The sequence below is a fragment of the Xiphophorus maculatus genome, chromosome 5 (genome assembly GCF_002775205.1).
Source record: "Xiphophorus maculatus strain JP 163 A chromosome 5, X_maculatus-5.0-male, whole genome shotgun sequence".
Classification (NCBI taxonomy): Eukaryota; Metazoa; Chordata; class Actinopteri; order Cyprinodontiformes; family Poeciliidae; genus Xiphophorus; species Xiphophorus maculatus.
Window position 1 is genome coordinate 29,531,603 of NC_036447.1, and position 25,375 is coordinate 29,556,977.

General features: G+C 38.2%; 2 protein-coding genes across 2 annotated transcripts; both read left to right on the forward strand.

The window, feature by feature from the left end:
- Window positions 1–10: 10 nt before the first annotated feature.
- On the forward strand, window positions 11–6,099 carry msmo1 (methylsterol monooxygenase 1). The gene is made up of 6 exons (XM_005809380.3): window positions 11–103; window positions 1,798–2,068; window positions 2,157–2,305; window positions 3,769–3,895; window positions 3,991–4,145; window positions 5,348–6,099. Exons 2-6 carry the CDS (start codon window positions 1,814–1,816, stop codon window positions 5,535–5,537), a joined length of 876 nt encoding a protein of 291 aa, XP_005809437.1. The 5' UTR covers window positions 11–103; window positions 1,798–1,813; the 3' UTR covers window positions 5,538–6,099.
- Window positions 6,100–7,106: 1,007 nt separating this feature from the next.
- Window positions 7,107–24,590, forward strand: cpe (carboxypeptidase E). Its single transcript, XM_023334570.1, has 9 exons — window positions 7,107–7,509; window positions 16,959–17,155; window positions 18,230–18,397; window positions 19,052–19,169; window positions 19,488–19,670; window positions 20,872–21,011; window positions 21,355–21,454; window positions 21,945–22,063; window positions 23,539–24,590. The coding sequence occupies exons 1-9, from the start codon at window positions 7,263–7,265 to the stop codon at window positions 23,635–23,637; spliced, it is 1,371 nt and encodes a 456-aa protein (XP_023190338.1). The 5' UTR covers window positions 7,107–7,262; the 3' UTR covers window positions 23,638–24,590.
- The last annotated feature ends 785 nt before the right edge of the window (window positions 24,591–25,375 follow it).

Here is a 25,375-nt window from a genome sequence, read left to right on the forward strand (position 1 = left end):
GACGTCACTCTCCTCTCGTGTCGGCCAATAGAATTTTCCAATATTACTGTACTTGACCAGGTAGTCCTCCTCTTCCTCAGGTAGACGGACTCGCTGCGGAAAGGTGAGGCTGTCAAGTTGTTCCGTTCTGCAGGGGAAACAGTTGATTTAAAAGTTTTTATAACATGTTTTTGTTAACTTAAAAAGGTTTATTATCTTGTTTCGGTGTTTACGTGAGATTTTAGCTAATATGCATATTGGGCTAACGGTGTGGCGTAACTTATTATCTCTCATAAGACTGAATATTTGATTGTTGCTTGAGTTTTGATCTATCCTTTTGTTGGTCTTTGTTTAATTCATATTTTTGAAGGACTTTAAACGCTGTAAAAAAATAACAATCTAAATGTACGTATTCAGATTGTCTAATGTACGTATTGGCAGATATGTGGTTTGAAGTTTGGTAGACGCAGCAAATGAATCTTGTTTATTTTTTGTAAAACTCGACACTTTATTTACTGAACTTAAATTGGTAAGATAAGAAACCAATTTTATTTTGCGTCACGACCAAAAACGTGTGTCGCCTTAGTTTTGAACATTCTGCTTCCAAAACGCCGGAATCTTTATAGTCTATTAGACTAAAAACAAAGGTCAAAGGCACAAAGAGTGACTTTGGAAACATACCAGAAATGGTCAAAATAACTACGTAACATAAGTTATTAGACAAATAAATCCAAACTAATTTTGTATAACTAGAAGATGATTAAACAGAAAAAAACACATATTTAGGAAATACAAAACTTAGACACATTAATAAAAGACTTCAACCATAAATAGTAATTGCATAAATAAATGTAAATGATCAATTGTTTTTCATTATAAAATGACACTGTAGCAAAACAGTACAATCTAATTTATGAGAATAAAGAAAAAAAATTTAAAGAAAATATTTTATGTCTGTTATCTTCTGTAAATATTTATCTCTCACTGACTTTCTGGAGGCCTGAAGAGTGAAAACACCTTAAACCAGCAGTTTAATTCAAAGTGTTATTGTAATTTCATATTTTGTTAGTCAGTGCCTGAAATTTTGAGCGGTTTGTCTGTGTGTGTTTTAAAATGTAATTTTGGACATTTCATAAGAGAAACAGAGTCCTGACAAATACCTTCTTATTCCTCTTTGCATCTTTGACTATCAGCAGCTCACTGATAGCAAACATAACTAACTGAGTCTCCTTCTCTCAGTAATGGCACCTGCAATGAAGAGTGTTGTTACAGGAAGCCTGCTTTATGCCGTGTCTGCTGTTGTTTTGTTTTCAACCACTCAAAACCGATCAAACGTCTGATTACGACCACAAAATGGCTTCTTATCTGTCTTTAAATTGGTAACAGTATTATTATTATAGTAATTCCTGCTTAATCAACAGAAATAAATTTGACCTTTATGACTTCTGGGAATAAAGTTCTTGGGAGAGTTCCAGCTTCAGCGATACAGGCACAGAGCTGGCTCAGTTTAGCAGCTGTTTTTCAATGGCTGAATGATTCTTTCAGTAGGTCGGAGTTGAACAACTTAAGAAACAAAAGCAGCTCTCTGAAATTGGGATGAGACAGAAAATAATTGAAAAAGTAGCCAAAGTCAAAAGAAAAACCATGAAAGTCTATAAATGAAGGCCCAGTGCTGTACATATAACGAATAAACTTGAGGTAAAGTGATACATGCGGATAAATGATATCTCTGAAACAGTGCAGTTACACTGATTTCTGCTTCTGACGTATAACTACGATGTAATTACTACGTCTAAGCGTGTTGGTGTCTTCCTCCAGACTGCATCCTCACATCATGGCGGCGAACGGGACATCAGACATCCTGAGCTCTGCCTTCCTGGCAGTGGAGTACGTAGACGCTGTGCTGCCAGAAAACCCCCTGCAGCCCTCCCTGAAGCACGCCTGGGGTTGCATGCTGGACAACTACACCGAGTTCCAGATCGCCACATGGGGGTCGCTCATCGTCCACGAATTCATCTACTTCCTGTTCTGTCTGCCCGGCTTCCTCTTCCAATTCTTGCCCTTCATGCAGAAATACAAAATCCAGCAGGTCGGTGTTTGTTCTACGCTGCTTGGCGTGGCTTTAGGTTTTGATATGTTGCTTTGTGCATTGTGACAGAAGTGTGTGTTCGTTGCAGGACAAGCCGGAGACGTGGGAGAAGCAGTGGACATGTTTTAAGATGCTGCTGTTCAACCACTTCGTCATCCAGTTTCCTTTAATCTGTGGAACATATTACTTCACAGAGTTCTTCAGCATCCCGTACGACTGGGACTCCATGCCCCGCTGGTCAGTGTCCCACATAAACCGTTTGATATTAATTGGTTGCCTCATCTTTGTTAATTTGTTAAATATTAAAATGGCAGTATTACGTAAAATCATCTATTTTGAGCTTTACATCACGTTGTAATATTATTTCTTCATCAAAAACACCTGGAGTGTTTCCTTGATTCCTTTGTTGCATGTTTACAAAATCTGGATGTAGGGAGAAACATCGGTGTCAGCTTTCTGCTCCGTAGAACACTGAGCAAATGCCAGCAGTGTGCTACTCATCGCTAACAGCTACTGACCTTAGGCAAGAGGTTGTTCACCCTACCAACTCCCTTCATACCGTGTGTTGGAGCAGGTTGCTACAATCGATAGTAGCCACACAGGCACACCCTCTAGAAGGAAACAAACGCACCCAGTATAAAATGTTAATTCTATTGGCTGAGAGGTTGCCAGACGACGGTGCATTTTTGCACCAGAAGCAAGCAGAAAATGTTTGGTAAGCGAGCAGATAGTCCGAGCAGAGGCTGTGTCTGAGCGCGAGGAGACGTTTTGAGTACAAGCATTGCAAATTTTGAGAAGAAGTACATGAAGTTCTGCTTTCAAAATGAAAATGTAAGCAAAAGTATTAAACATTTTGAGAACAAAAGACATGAAATCCTGCTTCCATACAGAAAATGTGTGCTCTTGGATTATGGCAGAAAAATTCCCTATACACTATGATAATTTGTGCAACAACTGAGTGCAACAAATTGGTTGCACTATACTTTTAAGGTTGAAAGGGATAATTTATTATGAAGTCAATTTTTAATAGTATGTTTTGTAGGATGCATCAATCGACTATTTTCCCTTCCGGTACCGATACAGATGTTGGATGTTTAGTAATGGCTGATACTGATTTGATACAGAAAAAAAGTGCTGCAATGACTTGAAATGCTTCTTATTTTTTAAATATAATATATAAATGTACAGAATTAAAAATGTAGTTGACAACTCTGCACCAGTACAGCACACTTAAATACTTCACAAGCTTGGTCAAACATGTTAAAACAGCACAGCTTCATCTGTTCAATCAGTGCAATTAGGAGTAGAACAGCCAATAGAAAATGAGTAATAAAGAAGTAAAACTGACAAAAACTATAACTTGACCACGTTGGTCAAACTTAAAAATAAACTCCAACGAAACTTCTTTCAAAAGGTTCAGAAAGTGCAATTAGGATTCTAAATATAGTGTAAAATAAATCATATTTTGCATATAGCACAAAGCATAGAATTAGATCTATGCATAGAATAGATCTGCTCTTATGGACCAGGCACATTGTCACCGATATCCGCTCTAGGGTAAAAACAGTTTAGGATTTTTCAAAATTGAATTTGATTTGACTGAAGTGTGGTGATAAGGTTTATTGGACGTGCTGTCACTGGTCTGTCAGGTGAATCGTTGGGTTTTTGTCTAACCACTCCCCTCCTCTGCTGCCTCTCAGGACGTCTCTTCTGGCTCGGTGCTTCGGCTGCGCTGTCGTCGAGGACACCTGGCACTACTTCCTCCACCGCATACTGCACCACAGGCGCATCTACAAATACATCCACAAAGTCCACCACGAGTTCACGGTGAGCCAAGCGGCCGGGCCGATAAACAAACACGCAATCTTTACTGAAGAGTTACTTATTAAATGTGACGTGACGTGTCCTCCGCCGTGTCCCAGGCTCCGTTCGGCATGCAGGCGGAGTATGCCCACCCGCTGGAGACCATCATCCTGGGCGCCGGCTTCTTCATCGGCATCATGATCTTCTGTAACCACGTGTTCTTCCTCTGGGCCTGGGTGGCTTTCCGTCTGCTGGAGACCATCGATGTTCACAGGTGGGACACAATCAGACCTTCGACATCTGGCTGTGGTTCATGGGGTTGACCATTAGAGGGCCACAGAGGACAGCATTAACACATTTCAGGAAACATGGGAGCTTGTTTTTGTTTGAAAGCATTGTACTAATGTTCCCTGTGGATTTTATTTATTTGTTTTTGGTGCAGAAGAGAAGAAAAGTCTCGTTTGAAGGATAAATTCAATTAAAAATGTTTTAGTTAAATGAACGAAAAGCAGCTATGTTTTAGAGATCTCTGTTTTAACCCTGACCATTCATGAAACTTTCTGTTACAAAAAAATGTTTTAGTCAGTGGCTTCTTCAGATTTGCTGTAATACAGACTGCTACAGGAGATCTAACCTGCCAACAGTCATCATCGTCTAAAGTAACTCTGGCGAATTTAAATTAATATGAGTTAGAACAACATTTAATTTCTCCCTTGGGATCAAAAGAGTATTTTTGAATCGAATTGAATTTATCTTGTAAATGTATTTTAGAATCAAATTAATGAAATTTTTTATTGTCTTTGTATGTTTTCCACTCTTTTGTGAGAAAATATTATAATTTCTATTTAATCTAGTAAATAAGTGACATTTATTTATCTTCAACACCTTTTAGAATTAAAAATAACAAAGTGGTATTCACATTATACTGTGAATACCACAATAAATGAAAAAAAAGAACATAAAAATTGAAAAATTGAAATTTTTTTAGTTGAATGTCACACATGAAACTACTCTTTAAGGACACTTTAAGGCATGCATGTATTGAAATAATGTTTTTATGTTGTTTACCCTGAAACAAACAGAGAATTACCTAGTCAGTAAAGTTGTAACACATAAATCGTCTTTTATTCAGCAGGATTGAATTGAATCGCAGATCAGACAAAAGTGATTTTCTTACCAAATTAGGAAAATGTTGTAGCCTATTATTTTAATATATTGGTGTAGTAATTTGCATAATAAGGCAGTAATACTTTAATAATAGTTGGAAATAAAAGAAAAGTTCAGATGTCTTCTCTGTTGAAATGAAGATTGTGACTGAATATGTTTTTAAGAAACCAACAAGAAGCAAACCACAGCTGTCTGCCGTGTCACGACTAGATTTCCTCTTCCTGTTCTAATAGATCAGCTCGCCTCTGCTCTCTCTCTCTCTCTCTAAACGTGACTGACCTTCATCCCCTCTGTCATGTCTCATCACAGCGGCTACGACATCCCTCTGAACCCGCTCCACCTCATCCCTTTCTATGCCGGCGCCCGTTTCCATGACTTCCACCACATGAACTTTGTGGGGAACTACGCCTCCACCTTCACCTGGTGGGACAAGCTCCTGAACACCGACAACCAGTACAACAAGTACCTGGAGAAACAGGGAGGGAAGAAGGAGCAGTAAAGCAGACTCTGTGCACCGACTGTTGGCCCTCTCTGCTCACTGAAGGGGTGTGGAGAAAAAACAAAACCCCGCTCTGTTGTGTTGTGAGTCCGAATCAGACTGAGAGTTGGCTTCAGTTTGCCTCCTGTGCCTTAATAATCATGCTATCTCTGTCACCAGCTGCAGCCTGAATAAAGAAAACATCAACATCCTCATTTTGCTCTTTGCTTTTCATCAGATGAAATGTGAAGGCGGTGCACCGTGTCACTGTGGTTGTGAAATGCTCTTGTTTACCTCTGAATGTTTCAGCACTTTAGCACTTCCTCCTTATGCTGTTGAGTTCTTCCAGCTAATCCCCAGGCTTCAGCAGAAACCATCTAATTGGGGTTCGATGCAAATGTCCTTGTAAATTTTAGGTAGAAAAAGGGAATTGGCTCGTGTGTCTCTTCCGTGTTTTCCTACTCTATTTTTTCATATAAGAATCAAATGCCTTTTTTAATTTGAACGGTAAAAGAAGCGCTGACTGTGTATTGTTTCTTCTGTACTTGTGTTAAAATAAAAGCTTGTAAATACGGAAAGTGGATATTTTGGTTGAAGTTGTGTTTTTTGATCGTGATAATGGTCTGAATAGTAATTATTTTTTCTTTTTTGAAGAGAATGCATTTGTTTGTTATTCTGCACCTTGAAATATCCCCTGCAGCTTCAGCCAGCACACAGGCCAACACAGTGTAGTCAAGCAATCCAAAAGCAGCTGATGCTAAACAGGAAGTTGGGTAATACTTTCAAAACATAAGTAAATAATTCAAAGAGCATGCAGGTGTTGCAATTTAATTTCACCTTACATGTATCAATTTACAATTCTCAAGTCTAGAAATAAAAAAAACTAATTCTTGGAAGAAAATTGTTTTTTAATAACTTTACAATAATTGTTTATGATTGAAGAACACTGGTCTAAGTAGCTTTTTGTTAAATTTGATATTTCGAACAGAAAATATAAAATTGCATGTCACTTGTTCATGATAACTTGTTTTAACTTTTATTTTCTTTTTCTTCTTTCTTGACTTTACTTTTGTCTGTTCGAAATAAATAAATAAAATAAATAAATATTTACTGCATTGCATTTGTGAGTCATTTTGATAACAGCGTCTACCGAATGCACAAGCATATATCTTGTGCATTTTTAATGGCTATGAAACTGTAAAGGTTATGTAAATGTCGTCGTCTCTTCAAATATAAGCCAATAACTTAAACTTATTTTGTAGGTATGAAAATTTACATTAAAAAAAATTGCTCAAAAAAACCAGGTGGAAATTACTGAGTTTTCTTGCAAATTTGCAACTTTTCAGACTCATAAATATCCACGTTTCTTTGTAGAAAATATTTTAGATTCATCTAAAAATTTCTGATTTTTTTTCTAGCAAACCTGCGACTTTTCGAACTCAGAAATGTCAAAGTTTTTCTGAGACTTCACGGCGGAAATCTTCTCTTTTTATTCTGTCTAGTACGCCGTCCTATGAACGCCTTTATTTTGGAAGTTGTGGCAGGAAGTGCGGGACTTCTGCGCTGGCTTCTCGCCTCTCGCGCTCCTCTCAGGTACAGCAGCGCATCACGCGCAGAGGGAAGCAGAGGGAGGCAGAGAGAGAGATATTTATAGCCCAGAGCGAAGCGGCTGCGCATCGATAAGACTCTGGAGCAAGCCGTAGGCAGACGAGGCTGACTTACGGTTAAACGAGGAAACGAGACGAAATGAAACCGCTCTTTTCTTCTTTTCTGTTCGCCGCCGCGGCGCTCGCGCTGGCCGCCGCGGCCAGTACCGGTACAGACCCCGGGATCTCCTTCGAGTACCATCGTTACGACGAGCTGCGGAAAGCGCTGGTGTCGGTGTGGCTGCAGTGCCCAACCATTACCCGCATCTATACCATTGGAGAGAGCTTTGAAGGCCGAGAGCTGCTCGTGCTTGAGATGTCCGACAACCCCGGGACGCACGAGCCAGGTCAGTTTTTACGCACACAGCCTGCGTGAAAATGCGCCGATTTTATACATCCCAATTATTCTGTCGGGTTTATCCCGCTGTTGGGAAGACGTCACCACTTCTTCTGGTCACATTGACACACGAGGCAGTTTGGCGCATAGCAGATTGTTCATTCTTATTGTATGGAGGATAGAAAAATGCATAAAGGAGGTGCGCAGGTGAGTGTAATCTGCGTCTCCAGACCCTGGCGCATCACCTCCCAGATATTCAGATGATAGATTGTAGCACCAGCAACGAAAAGCCGCCATTTTGCTGGTTGATCAGCATCTTTGAGTCGTGATTCTGGGAAAACACCTCTCCACCACACCTCAGAAGACTCTGAGAGATGATGAACCACACTTTGTGCTAAAGCAATTTAAAATCCACTCCTTCACAAATTATTAAAATGAGTTAGAAGTGTTTCTTACAACCCTTATCGGCAGCCTAAAGGGGGAGAGAAGCCACAGTGTTTTTTTTGTTACAAGAAAAATAAAAGTGGCTAGCTGGTCTTAGATTAAAATAATTAATTTTTCGTTTATTTAGTTGCATTTACATATCTAACAATTTGTACAGTATTATTGTAGAAAGAGGGAAAATAAATGTACACATATACATATTTAAAGTTTTTATATACTGTATATTCAAGGGATGAATTGAAGTATATGTTGTCCCACCTCTATACTAATCATCTGCTTCCAGTTTTATGTCAAATGTCCCAAGTCTGATTAACGACCGATCCACCAATCAGACTTTTCCTGGTTTAGATTTTTTTCTACTATGGTGGCTTATCTAAGGACTGCAGTACATAAATGAGATGCAACTCTAAATGCAGGAATTACAAGATACATCAAAGCATAATTCATCACCTTTGTCTGATTTTTACAAACAGATAAAATCAGATTTTTAAGCACTACAAAGCTTAAAAATGTGCATCAAAGTGAAACAGTTAGTTGTTTATGGACAAAAATAATTGTTCTGTGTTTTTGATGGATTTCATTAAAACAAAGAAAACAGATTTTATATGGTCTAATGCTAGGAAAGTCAATCTATGTTGGTTGCATTTATTTCCTCTCATGGCTGTTGGAGAAAACATTCAATGAAAACAAAATGTAAAACAAAAGTTCCCGACCTGTTACGGTTTATGTTGTATTTGAGATGGGCCGTTCTCAGACTCATTTTACTGCGGTCAGCCCCCCGGCCCCCAGGATATAGCTTCTGTACTCTGATAAAATTCCTGACAAAATTTAAAAAAATAAGTTGCGAACGAGGTTGCCAAAGACCAGACTTAAAAGTCTGCAACATAGTGTAAACGTTTGGAAGAAAAATGTGAAGGAGTGAAGAAAACCTAACCTGATTTCACACCTGCAGTCAAGCCTGGAGGAAGGGTGGTATTCTGGGCCTGCGTTGCTTCTTCAGACCCAGGAAGATTTATTATAATGGATGGAACCATGAAGTCTGCCCTATAACTATAAAGTTCTGTCTTCACTTTGTGACCTTATGCTCTAGCACACTATGGTTACTCAGCAGGCCAGTGATATAACGCACTACTACAAACCCATCTTTCTAATGGCTAAAAACCCAAAGGTTTTTTTCAGTGTCCTTGTCAGTTTGGACTAAGGCCTTAAACAGTCCATTAATTCTAGAAAACTCTCCAAAGTGTCTGAATAAAGCCAACTCTGCCAGAAAGGAGCCATCAATTTAAAAGACCTATTGCTAGTCTTTTGAATAAGATTTATTAAAGGGCCAATATTATATCTTTCCCGGGCACATAGCATCATTTTATTGCACAATCAAGTAACTATGTTACCTGCAGTTGTTATAAAAATGCTGTTTATATCAAAGATTACTTTAAGGAGATTTTACTTTGTAATTTAATACCCTAAAATTGGACCTTTGTCTTTTTAAAAACTACCTGAATATACAGAATAATCAGGGTTTTCTATTAATAACAACACCAGGGTTAATCAGAGTCACACTGTGAATGAGTGAATCAGAAATTTTTTCACACATGATTCGGCTGCCACAGACTCTGGACCTTAACAGCAAACCATAGCCAACCATGGCCCATGGCCGTCCAACATAGTATTAAAATCTGTGACTTTTTTTGTTTTGTGGTCATTTTTAATTTTTGGGCAGGTGGAATCTTTATTTGCTTCTCTTGGGAGACATTCTGCTAGAAAAGTCCCATCATACAGCCCACGACATCAGAAAAGATCAAATAAATAAATAGTACAGGGAAAAAAAACATAATACATTAATCACAAAATAATTTTTCAGAAATTTCCACACATTGGACTGAGTCATAAACAGTGTATGTTCATTTATAATGCAACTCGTATAAACGAGCTCTGCTGCTAAACTAGTTGGATAAACACTCTAAATCTTGTTCCAGCTTGGTAACAATGCTGCCTGTGACAGGTTCCTGAACCAGAACCAAACCCAAGTCCTGAGCCAGAACCAGAAAAAAACCCAAGTCCTGAACCAGAACCAAGTCAGGCTGAATGTAAACACCACTGGTTCTGGAGAAAATGATGTTCAAATCCAACTGCCTGTAGCGTCCAACCAGGCCAGGTGAAAAGTTGATGATCTAGGATTCTCTCGTGCTGCATTCAAGTACAGCTGGGACACAAGGCTGTCAAAGAATCCAAACAATTCTAAAGTGATTTAAATATGTTCTATCTTAAATATGGTCATAGTCTTATTCACAAAAAATGTAAACATCAACTTGGAGTTGTAATATATATATATAATATAGTTATAGTTGTAATATATATTGTTGTTCAGGGATTGGCTGTGCCTACCTATAGCCCACTACTTTAACCAGATCTACAGTCAGTTCCGTACTTTCTGCTTTTTGACATGTTAGAACAAAATAAAATGAAAATATTTTCAGAATACTATAAGGTCTACCAAAGAAAAAAGAATTGTTTCATTTGCTGTTTTAATTCAACCTTCAGTGCAAATCGTTCACTTCAGACAAGAAAGCAGCGTGAGAAACACGTCTGGTCCCTATTAGAGAGGTAATGGATTAGCCTGCAGTTCTTTTATCCTTTAATGATGTTTGGGAGTGATTCACTGATTCCTATCTGGGACTCCAACAATAGATTTGACTGTGACAAACATCAGGAAGTAATTTCCTTCTTGAAAATCCTCTCCAACATCCCGTAGGAAATAACGTTACATAATCCCCCCCAAAAAAGGTAATAGAGAGAATTTTGTTGGATTTTAACAAAAAATGTTTCATGCAGCATTTACTGCATTAAGGTGTATTTTCTCCTCCGGCAGTGTTTGGTCTGATCGCAGGACTCAGTGCAGCTCACCTCACACAGTCTCACACACACAGTAATGATCGTATACTAAATAAGCCTGTAATAGTGTTGTGGGCGTACACTGGCATGAGTCACAGTAGCAGGCCGGAGCCCTCATTACCAACAGATGAGTTTCCAAGCTGCTGCTGCTCTTTTTTTTTTTTTTTTTTTTTTTTTTTTTACAGCTCCCTCATTTTGCTGAGCAGAGCATCTGGCAGTGGAGCGCAGGAAGACAGGCACAGAAATGTTGGTTTGATTTGCAGAACAAAATCCTAATCTTCCTTTGAGATATCCCTCAGATATCTGTGCACCGTGTTCACATGAAGGTGGAGCTGAAATAGCTGTTGCCAAGGCGACAGATCGGCTTAGTGCGCTGAGCCGACTGCTTGGTGATTGGCTGGCTGAATGCTTCTGAAAGACTATGGTGGTTGAACTGATGCGTCTGTCGGTGTGCAGCAGCCATCTGCCCACAGCCCAGCATGTAAACACAGGTCACAACTAATACAGCAGTTTGTTTTGTTGTTTTTACAGAAAAAGTGTGACATTGTGCTCTCAAAAGCATTAAATATCCTAATTTATTTTCATATTTGCATCCAAATAACCACCGTTTCTGCTAACCATTTCTATGTATTCTCAAGCCTTTTCTAAGTGTGTTTTTATTTTCACTAATTTGTGAAATTCTGTTAAAATGTGCTTGATTTTTTAGCCAAGCTGCATATTTTGCAGTTTGTACCCTAACAATTATGAACCGATCTGGTTATTTCAATTCCGATGCCTATCCCGATATCTGAGGTTTAGCAAAAGCCGATAGATACAAAAAACCAGTTCTGAATTTACTTTAAACCTTTCTTTTTTTTAATTGCACACAGAATTGTACTGAATTACATATTTATTTGGTAACTCTACACCAGTACAGCACACTGAAATACAACAATAGCTTCAGTCAAATATGTAAAAACAACACAGCTTTAATTTGTTCAGTCAGTTCAATTAGGAGTAGAACACTGTAAAATAAGTAATAATGAAACTAAATCTGACAAAAATAACAGGCTGACTACGTTGATTAAACATGTAAAAATAAACTGCAACAAACCGTCTTTCAAATGTGATGTGTGTCGTTCAAGGCTCTTCTACTGACTGTGTTCAGTGAGGCGGGTCTTCGAACGCTTTTGCTTTCGATTAGAAATAAAGACAAAGATTAATCTTTCTCTCGTTATTGAAACAGACTCTTCTTATATGATAACAGAAATTTCCACTCTAAAAACGAGCCGCATTCTAGATAGGTTTTTAAGAACACAATACACATCCACACAGAGAGCAGCCAGAGTCACAGCTGAATATGTCGCAAGAGTTGAAATGCGGTGTATTAAATATAAAAGTGCCTTTTGAAATGAAATGAGTTTTCTGTAGAAAGCAAAACATCACAGAACAAAGAGCAGTTACTGTGTGTATTTTTGGACATTTTGTTCCCTTGTGGACTTGGATCCTCTTCCTGTTGGATGGAGGAGGAGGTGATGAGAAAGACAGATAAAAGAAAAAAAGAAAGGAAAGATTATTGTAGAATCTGAAAATATGACCTGAACGTAAAAGTCAGGTGGGCAAACAAACACAGGAGTGTTAAGGGAAGCTGAAGGAAAGGCCAAGCTGTCAGCTTGAGGTCATTTATTATACATCTGGTTCTACTTCCTCATATGAATGCCCTCCTCAACAACCAAACAGAAGAGAGAAAAATAACAGATAAAATATAACAATAACAATTGAAATAACAGGAAATAAAGAAACCTGATAATGAAAGGTGGTTTTTTGTAGTTTCTTAAGGCTTTTTGTAGTCTTTTTTTTTTGGATTGCAGTGTTTGTTTAGTTCAAATAACAGAAGAAAAGACTAGAAGTTGATGTTGATTGTTGATTTAAAAAAAAGACATTTGGTTCAGAATATTTTCAGAAATCAGTTCACCAGAAATAAAACACATGATGCTGCCACAATTGTTCCTCACAGCTTGGATCACGTTTTCAGTTTTGTAAGCGTCTCCCTTTTCCCTGCAAAATTAATGATGGCATCGTGGCCAAATTTATCAAATTTAGTTCCATCAAAAACGTTGTTAAAGGGCTAATAGAGGAGTCATGTTGTGATGACGTCCTGTAGGCGGAGCTTCAGAAAGAGCAGGAATTTCTTAAAGAGACAGAGGCCCAATTTCAAGGCAATGAATTAGGGCGTAAATTGTTTTAAGTCATATTTGATATACACAACATTTTTATAACCACTGAAGTTACTTGATTGTGCTTTAAAATGGCACTATGTGCCTGGGAAATATATAATACTGCCTCTTCAAAAAAGCAGGTTGAAACCTTCAGTCATGACACAACTATACTACGATACGATCCAAAAGAATCCGTACATCACCGTGGTTTTCTCGTTTGTGTGCAGGGATGTCAGTAATACAAGCTGTCGGCGCGTATATTACAGAGCTAACAAATATCTCTCCTATGATAGTGATGCTGTGTCTACTGGAAGGACCAGCAGAGTGTGTTTGCTCAGTCTGCTGCTTCGTTTGTCTCCGTAAGCACCTGCTGCTGTCAGGGTTGCCACGATGATGAGGGCGCTCTGATGTGACGCTCCATTACCGACTCTGTGGCCGCAGTCATTACGGCCAGGTCACCTTAGAAACCTTATTGATCACCTGTCAGACGAGTGGAACAAACAAAGTAGGATGGGCCGGGGGGAATTAGGAGATGTGTCACATTTATGGTCAGGAGTCAGAAATCACCTGGAGTTAGAGGAACAACCCGCGTCTTTGTTGATTTGATCAAATTTTGGTTTTGACTTTTGTATAATGGATGAGAAAATTTTTGACTTTAAAAACCCAGAAATGTTAAATTTTGACCATGATGTCAAAATTTGTAAGTTTTTTGGCAGGAATGTACTCATTTTTTCTGTCTACAATGGCCCTAATACGCAGTCGTAAAGTCCATCTCTGAATGGATGAAAAAAGATGGGTTTTTTTTAGGAACCTAAATAAAGTTCAGTCTTGAATCCACCTGAGATGCTGTGGCACAATCTTTAAAAAGCTACTCCTGCTCAGAACCCTCCAATGTGTCTGGATTAAAACCATTCTGCCAAAAAAGTGAGTCAAACATCCTTTATAGTAAAATACAACACATACCGGTGTAATCATTTACAGCATATGAAACATGGTTGTTCATGCAGAAGGGGCCAATCTCCAGGTACAAAGCATAAATCCAACTTATAGTGTGTGTGTGTGCTTCAAAGTCTGTAAAACCTATTCACCAGTCCTGAAACCATTAGTGGCAGAGGAACCAGATTTGAGCGTTTAAAAATAACCTTATGACAACCAGATGTGTGTGGGAGTGAATGGGTGGGTGTGTCACACACTTCAAGAAACATTAGAGAAAATAAAAAGGACAAAATAAACATGCTTTCACAACAGAATAGGGGTGGGTAAGATGGAGTTAAAGTTTTATCAGAATATTTTGTGATAATAAAAAGGATGATACAAACAATTTATTTGTACGTTGTTATGTACAGCAATCATAGGAGCCCCACCAACAAAAATAGTGCTCCTGAGAAATGTAGAGAAGTGTGATTTGTATCACTAAACTGTAAACAGTAACTGAATTTTATCATATTTTCAAAGGTATTGATATATGGAATTTATTGTGACAATAATAAATAAAAATTCTTATCATGATAAGAAATGTATCACAATAAATGATACGATACATGCCCACCCCTACATCTGAATAACGGTTTTGATATGATTGTCTGGACAGCATCATTGAGACAAAGTAAAATCAGAGTTTTTACAAACAATAACAATGTTGTGAGTGGATCTGAACAGCTTTAAACAAACCAGCTCCCACCTCATGTTCTCCCCATGTGCCAATGAAGAACTCTGATTCTTTACTGAACAGAAGTGTTTTTGTTCCCCAACATGCAGAGAAGCTCTTTTGTTTTCCAACAGCTGCACAAAACCATTAATAGTCAAACACACCATGTTTACCGTGCCTGCAGTGGTCAGCACTGTTGCCTTGCTGCAGGAGGGTCTGCAGTTTGAATCCCAGGAACCTTTCTGCAGAGTACTAGTTCTCCTTACACATACATGCTTTTTCTCTGGGCACTCCAGCTTCATATAGCAGTTCAAAATCATAAAGCTTACTGATTATATTAAGTTGATGTTTGTTAGTCCTGTGTGTTGCTGCGTGATGGACTGGTGACCTGTCTGCTTCTTGTCCACATATTGCCTTACAGTGTTGTGTGAGGTGAAACAGTGTGTGAATGTGTTAATGGAGCTGTCAGCAGCCGGCGGCCCTGCACCAGCCTTCAGACTGATCAATCAGTGGCTGCCTCACTTTAGTCTGCTGTCTCCAAGTCATTACTGTCTGAACATGGTTGCAGTGTTCAGCTCTGGTTAGCCTTCCAGCAGATGAGTCAGGGCAGCCATTACTGCTGGGCTCTTGATGTACCACAGAGAGACAGGTTAGTCTGGGGCAGACATGTCCAAATGTCTGTTTACGCTCCCTGGGCTGAATTTGTGCGACCCCTTGATACACATTTGTCTCACTAGTGCAGGTGGAGTAATTTTTTATCCAATTAGGACAAAACTACACTTTTTCAAATAAAGAGCGACCTAAGTCACATTTAATTGCTGAGAAACGACTGAATCTTTTTCAGTTGTCTTCAGCCAAAAATAAATTAGCAAAATGGTAGCTGAAGTTTTGCATCCATAATGATTCCTACAGAAAAGTTTGACTATGTTTTCTTTGTTTAATTAAAATATTTCATGCTTAGTTGTTTTTAACCCTTTCATGCATAGTGGTCACTACAGTGGACAGATATCTAAAAGCCATTTTCTTGTGCTTCCTGTGGATTTTTATGTTATAAATGCACACAGACCACTGAAGTGGACACTAATGCATCATAAAATATACCATCAACTACTGGCCAACAGCTGCAAATGCAAGAAATTATTTTTGTTAAATACAATATGGCCGAAGACAAAAAAGCATGAGAACCGACCCGGTCCCTCCTTCTACTATAGACGACTCTTGCAAGTAAAAAAAATATTGTGACATCAGATAACCCCTAAGGAGCAATACTACTGATGTATTTTTCAAATAACAACTTTGTATTTGGACAAAATTACAATTGATCACATAAAAATAATAATTTAAAAAATATATATTTTTGCAAAAAAAAATTCCGACCTATTTTATGCCTTAAGAAAAGAATTTTAAAAAATGGAAAAAAAATTCTGACACAAAGGATCATAATTCATGCATGAGAGGGTTAAGCAGGAACAAAATTATTTACAAAAACGTTTTAGTGTTTTTGTCATGTCCTGGGTTGCTTTGAGATGATTTGGGGTTTGATTTCTTTATTCTAGTTTCTTTCCTTAGTTTCTTTCTTTGATTAGACCAGCCTTGTTTCTGTTTTACCTTAGTTCTCTTCTTCCTAGTGATTGTAGTGTATTAGGTTAATTACTTGCCTGGTTACTTGCTTAGATTCATTTTCTTAGTTTCCTTGTTTTCACTCCCTCAGCCTCTCTCTCCTCAGCCTGTCTTCTGCTCTCTCCCCTCACACCTGTAATCTGTTTCTAATCAGTCATCTCTTCCTTGTTCAGTGATCAAGCTCCCCAGTATATTTACCACTTATAAATATACTGAGACGTGATGGGAAGATTCTTGCTGATTCTTCCCATTACGTCTTAGTTTCTTCCTGGTTCTCATTTTCCCATTGTTAGTTTAGCCTGACTTACTGCATTTTTTCTGGTTGTTGTAAGTTTTCAGTTGTATTATTAAAGAAAATTTAACATTATCCATGTTCCTATCTCCTGTTTGCATTTTGGGCCATCCACAATCTTAGTGCTCATGCTAGTTTTAGTTGGGAAAAAAATTGACTCATGAGTATCCTTGATTTTGGCCCATGTAATAAAAGGTTTGGACACTCTAGGGGTAAACATATCTGAATGATGACTTCTTGTGTCAAAGATGGTGGACGTTGTCTCTTAATTTTGCCGTCATCAGTTTAAGGAAAAAAATATGAATATCAAGTGTAGTTCCTCCTCGGCTGAAGTGATCTTAGAGCTGTTCCTGTTTTGTCTGCAGGCGAGCCTGAGTTTAAATACATCGCCAACATGCACGGCAACGAGGCCGTGGGCAGAGAGCTGGTCATCTACCTAGCCCAGTACCTCTGCAATCAGTACCAGCAAGGCAACGACACCATCATCGAGCTCATCCACAACACCCGGATCCACCTGATGCCCTCCATGAACCCAGACGGTTTCGAGAAAGCAGCCTCACAGGTCAGGACACTGGCCTGAAAAGTTTGACAGATTTATTACACTTGCAGCAAAAGCCTTTTAAAGAGGTGGCATAATGGGGGAAAAAGAGTAAAATCTGACCTTTATTTGATTACATTGTTTCAGAGAGAAAAGTCAGAACCAAAGTTAAAACTCACAAAAACTAAGATGGAGAAAACATTTTCATTAACTGAAAAAAGTAAAAATGACAATTAATGGGGAAAACTAACTAACTGTAACTGTGTTGTGCGTCTATAAACTAACTAAAACATATTGATATCCTTTTTGTTAGCCTTTCCAACTGATATGAAGTTGTTTTTTTTCCTACACAAGCAGTTTATGTCAGCTGTCTGTAATTAATCAAATTAACGCCTAAAATTAATCAAAGTATGGAAAAGCTAAAGCTACTACAATAACTAATAAAAATATACTTAACAATATTTAACTAATAATAGTCCTAAAACCTAAAAGATAAACTAAAATTGGAATTCTTTATTTTCACCACAAAACCAAGGGATTTTTAACATAGAAGATATTTATAAATGTGGGAAAGTTATGTTTTTTTAGGGCTTCTTTAGGTTTGGGGTCTTTAGATCATAAAAATTGATCACCTGCTTCTACTCTGGATTTTCCTCTTTTCTTCTCTCTTCGCTTCAGCTCAGCCCTCATGTTTTCTGTTGGATTCAACAGAAGTTTCTGTCCAAGGGTCTTCTGTTTTCATCTGACCTCATGTTCTGGATCATAATCTTACAGAAAGGCCCAGTAACGATCCCTTTTTCAGTCTCCTGGCTGAGGCCAAAAGGCTTTAACTTGAAGCATTCCTGGTACGGCATCATAATTCCTCCATCATAGTTGTGGGCATTGGATCTTTTCCACATATGTCCTTTGTTTAGCATCTAATATAATCTCATCAGACTGTAGTTTAAATATCGATAGCACTTTATTTTAAAGTGAAGCCAGGGTAGTGTGATATGCTATTGGTACATGATTTGTACATATGTTGACTATTGTATTCAGTTGCATTAATTTGTGTCTTTGTACATTTTCTAACCCCTTCTTCCTATTCCCCCTGCGAAGCCTGGAGAGATCAAGGACTGGTTTGTGGGCCGGAGCAACGCTCAGGGCGTGGATCTGAACCGCAACTTCCCTGATCTGGACCGCATCGTCTACATCAATGAGCGGGAGGGCGGGGCCAACAACCATCTGCTGCAGAATATGAAGAAAGCCGTGGATGAAAACACGAAGGCAAGCAATTAGTCAAAGTGATTCAGTGACTTATTTACTCAGCTTTTGCAACTCATCCCCAAGCCAGTTCCTTCCTGTTATGTCAGAGACCTTTACAGTACTAAGCGAAAACTTCAACCTCCCACTCCTCCTCAAATCATATTTTTTTTCTCCTTTAAGGGAACCAAAGTTTCTTGTCATTTTGTGAAGTGGTCCCTGGACTTTCTCTGGATTCTCTTTGTCCTGTCCAGTTTTTAAACAGTGTGCTTTAAAATGACTGGAGGGGGAACGTCTGAAAATAGCTGACAGTAGAGATATTACTTTAAAAGATACTTTGCCTATAAATTGGGTTGGTAGTGTAGCTATTTTAGATTTTAAAAGTAACATTCTTTACTTAGCAACATTATTTATTTTTGTATACAGATTTTAAAGGAGCAGTGCTTTTTTTTTTTAGCTTTACATCATGTTATAATGTTAAAGTGCCTTGATTCTTTCATGCATGTTTAAGAAATCCTTTAATCTCCCTTGGAAAACATTAAAATGTGCAAAATTTCAGGGTGGTAACAAGTGCAGGTAACATAGTTACTTAATTGTCCTATAAAATGGCACTATGTGGCTGAAAAGTGCACATTTCTGCCCCTCCCTTTAAAGATAGCATCTTTTCTGTCTTTCCAGCTGACTGCTGAGACCAAAGCAGTGATCCACTGGATCATGGACATCCCCTTCGTCCTGTCAGCCAACCTGCATGGAGGAGACATTGTGGCCAACTATCCCTATGACGAGACCCGCAGTGGTGAATATGAATCTTATACACATTTGGTTTTGTTCAATTAATTGCACAAAGGTGTTTTTGTGTTTGTGATTAATTTGCTCAAAAATATGTCACTAATAATAAAAACACCAAAGATTTTATTTGTTTAGTCTTTCCTCATAAAGTTAGTTGAAACCAGAAGGAAAGTCTTTGATTTGACGCCTGCCTCTGTGTTATTACAGAGCAACCAGACTGTTACCTTGTAATGTGGAACAAAAGCAGGTGCTCTGCTAACACTTTATAACGGCTGTTAAACATTTCCTGGCTGTTTTTCTTTCACCTCACGCCGATCCTTTATAGAATCCGCCCACGAGTACAGCGCCAGCCCGGACGATGTGATGTTCAAGTCTCTGGCCAGAGCTTATTCCATGTTCAACCCCGTCATGTCCGACCCACACCGACCTCCCTGCCGTAAGAACGACGACGACTCCAGCTTCAAGGACGGCATCACCAATGGAGGGGCCTGGTACAGTGTGCCGGGAGGTGAGACTTCCTGCCAGGCAGTGTTGTTCTGGGCAGCTCTTTCTTTTGTTTTGTTTTATTCGGTTTGGAAGTCACCTGTTAAAGAGCCAGTGACATCTGGATGCAGTGACATCTAGTGGCTTAAATTGCACATTGCAACCTAGCTTTTTCCATGTGGGGAAATTTAACAACGCAGACTGGGTTGTGGTCGCTAATGCTGAACATACATTTTTGCTTTACAACATATGTTAAGAATAATAGAATTCAGATAAAGTGGAATGCTTCAAAAGAAACTAAAGAATGGAAAATACATTTATTATTTTATCTATTTTGTAGTTAGTTTTTGAAATGCCTTTTAAAACCGATTCAAAGGGTGGCTCAACAGAATAGATGTCCATCTAAAAATAAAACACAAATATTATTGAAAAGTTGATAAAATTGTGTGACTCCACCACTAAGTGAAACATATTAATTCAGACACAGATGATTTTTTAAGCCTTTATTTTTGTTAGTTATGAGAAAGTCATGTTTTACATTACATGACTCTTTAAATAAGAAAAGTCGTGTTATTTAAAACATGACTTTTGATATAGCACTACATCAAACCATTAAAAATGTTAAATACAGAAATGTGGGGTTAAAGAAAAGTATGTTTAATACTTGGCTAAAGGTTCTTATTTTTAATCCGACCAATGAGCCTCAACACATTTTCTAATTTATTGAGCTGTACCTTCATTACATGAAGCTTGATCAAGGTATTGATCTCAATACCTTGAGATTGGGGTATTGATCAATCTCAAGGTTGATCAAGGTATTGATCAACCTTGTCAATAAAATGTCTCTCTATTTAGTGAGACACTTTGTCTCACTAAATAGAAACTTGAAGTGGTGCCCAAGTGTTTAACCTTCAAGCTAAAGACTTGGGCAACCCTCTGATTGCAGGTTTTTAGCTTTTTCAGTTATCCTCCTAACAGATTGTTTTTCAACTAAATTACACACAATAAATACCACATTATTTAATCTAAGAAAGCTTTGAAATGAATTACAATGGTCTCATTTTAGGGAATCACCTTAAAAAAATTAAAAATAAAATTGCTGCACCTTTGAGAGCCATGTGAAACTTGTGTCTATCGGGGATTGCCAGATATCTTCACTTGTATCATCAGTTTTCTGGTCTTCCAGTGCAGTTTTCTGCTTCTGTAAAAGTACTATCCTGTTACAGGGATGCAGGATTTCAACTATCTGAGCAGCAACTGCTTTGAGATCACCCTGGAGCTCAGCTGTGACAAGTTTCCCAACGAAGAGATGCTGAAGAACTACTGGGAGCAGAACCGTGACTCCCTCGTCAACTACATTGAGCAGGTTGGCATTGCTCTGTGTTTAGGAATCCTGAATGCCGTCGCCATGTTTCAGACGCAGCTTAATCAAAAAATATTCCTTCATTTCAAGTAACAAGGCTCCAGTTTTTGATACAAAAATCGATCTGGCAGCTGTTTACAGGACAGTATATCATAAAAAAGTCACCAGAGCCGAAATAATATTAACTTGTGCATTTGTTGCACAATATTACATCTTTAAAGGAACTCTTATTTAATAACATTGATGAAAATATTTTACACTTTCTCTTTTTCAATAATGTGGTGAGATTTGTCACCAGAAAGCTTCTCTGCTGAGTTTTTGAATCTTCTTTGTGCGTTGGGCTCAGACTCATCGCGGTGTGAAGGGCTTCGTCCGGGACCTGCAGGGAAGCCCCATCTCCAACGCCACCATCTCTGTGGAGGGAATCGACCATGACATCACCACAGGTAATGACCCTCACAGAAAATGAATAAAACCCTATGACAAATCTGACTTGCAGCATGATAAAAAAAAACATTTTGACAACTCAATGACCCCATCTTGTGGCCAAAATGTGTACTTCACCTTTTTTTCTGAATGAGTCAGAGGTGACATGTTCTAACATACAGTGAGCTGCTGAGGTTCTGACAGCGGTTTCATTTGTTCACATTTTGTCTCACTAAATAGAAACTTGAAGTGCTTTGCTCTCGGGTCTCATGTCGTTGTTATTTTCAGCCTCCACACTTTGTAAGGACTTCTGTTTGCTGCAGTTACAGCTGCTGGATGTTTGGACTCTACCAGCTTTACACATCTACAGACTTAATTGCTCCCCATTCTTCTTTGAAAATTAAATTTTTAATATTCATAATTCATAACGCCGTCAGTGAGGTAAAACATTGATGTGATGCTTTTCATAGCTCAGTATCAAACATTAAACCATACATGTGTGTCTTATAGCCAAAGATGGAGACTACTGGCGCCTCCTGGCTCCAGGAAACTACAAGGTGGCCGCCTCTGCTCCAGGGTTCCTGACAGTCATCAAGAAGGTGGCTGTTCCCTACAGCCCTGCCACTAGGGTGAGACCTGTAGGCAGTGACAGCAAACCAAAACAAGTTCTTTATAGCTCTTCTCCCAAACTGAACGCACTCTGGTTCTCTTCATCTCCTGTCCTTTGACCTTAGTTCCTAGAAAGAAAAGATGAAAACAGTATAGTTGTTGTCAAAAATGTTGGTGTCACCATTTAACTTCATTTTACACCGTGTTCCAAATTATTATGCAGATTGGATTTAAGTGTCATAAAGATTAAACTTTTTGTTGTGGTATTACATTTATAGATGGTATTGTTTGTCAGGGCTCTTTGAATCACTATAATTAATTTCAGAGAGCTGGTTGATTAGTTTGTCTGGTGAGCTCAATTAAAGGAAATCTACTTAAGAAGGATGTTCCACATTATTAAACAGGCCACAGGTTTCAAGCAATATGGAAAAGAGAAAGAATCTGTCTGCTGACGAAAATCATCAGATAGTGTAGTGCTGTATGACAAGATATGAAAACATTAGATATTTAATGAAAACTGAAGTGTTATTGTTCTGTGAAGAGATTTGTGGCTGATTCAGAACAAAGATGGGTTTGTACAGATAAAGACAGAATGAGGAAGGTTTCTGTTAGACACATTCACAGGATGAAGAGAGCAGCTGTTAAAATGTCCTTTCAAAGCAGCAAACAGTTATTTGAAGCTGCTGGAGCCTCTGGAGCCTCAAGGTGGAGGATCCTCCAGAGGCTTGAGGTGCATCAACCTACTATTGGATCTGAGGGTGGAATGCAGTTCATATCAAACCAGCAGCTCTGGGAAGGTTTTCTGACATCCTGCAAAGATTCAACAGAAACTTTCCACAAACTCACAAGTTCAATGGATCAAGAATTGTGCTGTGATATCAAAGAAGGTCCTATGTTAACATGTAAGTTGGTCTGTTAAGATGTTTTTGATTGAAATAGTTCTTGATTTTAGTACATGTGAACACTTAATGCTGCACATTCAAAGAATGACCGTTTGCAGTTCTTTATAATCCATAAAATGTTTAGAAAATCTGCTGTGCATAATAATTTGGAACAGTGAATTTTGAGTTTATTTTTGGAAAAAAATACTGTTCTCATGGGGAGCTTTGTTCAGTAAAATTTGATTTATACTGTAATAGTTCATGACTTGAAAATTAAACTGACCATCATTTGCATTGACCATTTAGGAAAATCTGAGAAAATATCACTTCCATAATAATTTGGAACATGGTGTAATGTTGTAGATGGTTTTCACTAATCACAAAGTTTTCACCTGTGAAACCTTGAATCTACTTGTAAAACAAATAAATGTTTTCTGTGATGCAGAGGGAGGGTTTCGCCCATTTTACTTATTAGATCTTGGTGGGTTCATACTGACCTAATCAAAGTGTTTGAAACCTGCTGGATGCAGATTGCATCAATTGTAATTGCAGCAGTGTCATTCTGTGCACCTTTTCAGAACAACAGTAACATGTTCTGACCGCACTGATTTCAGGTGGACTTTGAGCTGGAGTCCCTGATGGAGCGGAAGGAGGAGGAGCGGGAGGAGCTGATGGACTGGTGGAAAATGATGTCAGAGACGCTGAACTTCTGAGCCGTTTCAGACCACCTGCACATCCGTGTAAAATATATCCATCCTGTGTGCCCGCCCCACTCTAAAGAGTATATATTGTCTGTCTTTTGTTCCTTTTACATTAATATCTGCTAATATCGTTTGATTTTATCTTCATAATACCTGTAGGTCATTGAAATATGGAATAAAAAGCTGATACTAAGAAGGAGCTGGCGGGTAGTGTGGTGGCAGTGAGGCTGCTCTTTATTTCTGTGGTGTTGTTTATTTCACACGAATGGTGAACATGGCCTATATAACTAACTGATGACTGAAGTAATGAGTAATTATGTATGTAGAAAAGCTGTTTATATCATCTTTTTGTTGTCCTGTTTTAAATGTCTCTGTTTCTCCGACCTTTAGTACAAAAGAGAAAAACACATTTCCTACATCTTCTAACAACTGTGAGCACACTTGCTGATAATTCACCCTGTTTCTGTTTTGTCTTATTAAAAATAAATCAACACTATGGTTCTGAGATAATCAGGGACATTAAAACCACTGTAACTTCAATGTAAACAGTCTGTCAAGACAGGCTGATAATCCTGTATGTTATTTATTTTGTAGATTTTCTTATTTTAATCTTAAGCACACACTTAAGCTAAAAATGGATGTTCATAATATACACTGTATTTATAAACTGCATATAACTAGAGATGTGTGTCATTTTTGTTACTAAGATGAAAGAAAATTAGGCCAAAAATGCTTAAATATATTTATTTGAAAGCCATTCCTTCGCATGTGCACTGCGCAGAAAATAGTATGAAACATGGTACTGCTATATATATCTATATCTATCTACATATAGATAGATATAGATATATATATACCAAGTTTGAGAAAAGTAAAGATTGATTGAATGTATAAATACAGAAATAGATATGAAGCGTGAAGAATAATCTGATTAATAAATTTCCCCTCTTTATGTTGTGAAGCTGCTTTTTTGTGTCTTTCTTTTGTTCAACTCATTCCAATACTAGCAGCCGCTTCAACCAGAGAGAGCACACAGTCATGGCAGAACGTTTATGCATGGAGTTTTTTTGTGTTTAGATAAAAACAATAAAAGTGTGTCAGCTGGATTTTATTTGATTGCAAAGAGCTTTACTGTACCTTGAAACCCTCCTGCGGTCTTAGCATGACGCTCAGGAGGAGCGCAGCAGATGTTACGGTCCGACAGCGGGAGTGTAGGGAGGTGTACCGTCAGACTGTCAGTTCATGAGACTACACAAAATTTGGAGTTCTACACAAAACTCAAAAGTGCAGGCGGGGTTGGACCTCTCTGGACCAAGCACGGGGTAATAAATAGTTTGCGGGGTCCAGTTGACTGTCTTTTAAGATTTTTAAAAGCATGCAAGACACCAAGTTTTTCACATTTTTCATGTTAAAGCAGCAAAATTGTATGTTTTTTAAAAAAATTGATGCAACAGACCAATATGAAATAGATATTAATCACTAAGTGGAAAGAGAGTAATACATGATTTTCAATAAGCTAAAAAATAAATTAGGATACTTAGAAGGTAACCAAATTAGTACATAGAGTCCAACTTTTTCCCAGTTTTTCTGTGAAGGACTCAGAGTTAGAGAACATTAGTGAACAGAGCATCATGAAGAAACATGGCGCCACCAGCTTTATTCAGAGAAACGGGTGCAGGACTATTCTAAAGTTTTTTTTTCTCTGATCAATTTTCCTTCTGACTGTTTTAGATGTTTGAAAACTCTTGTT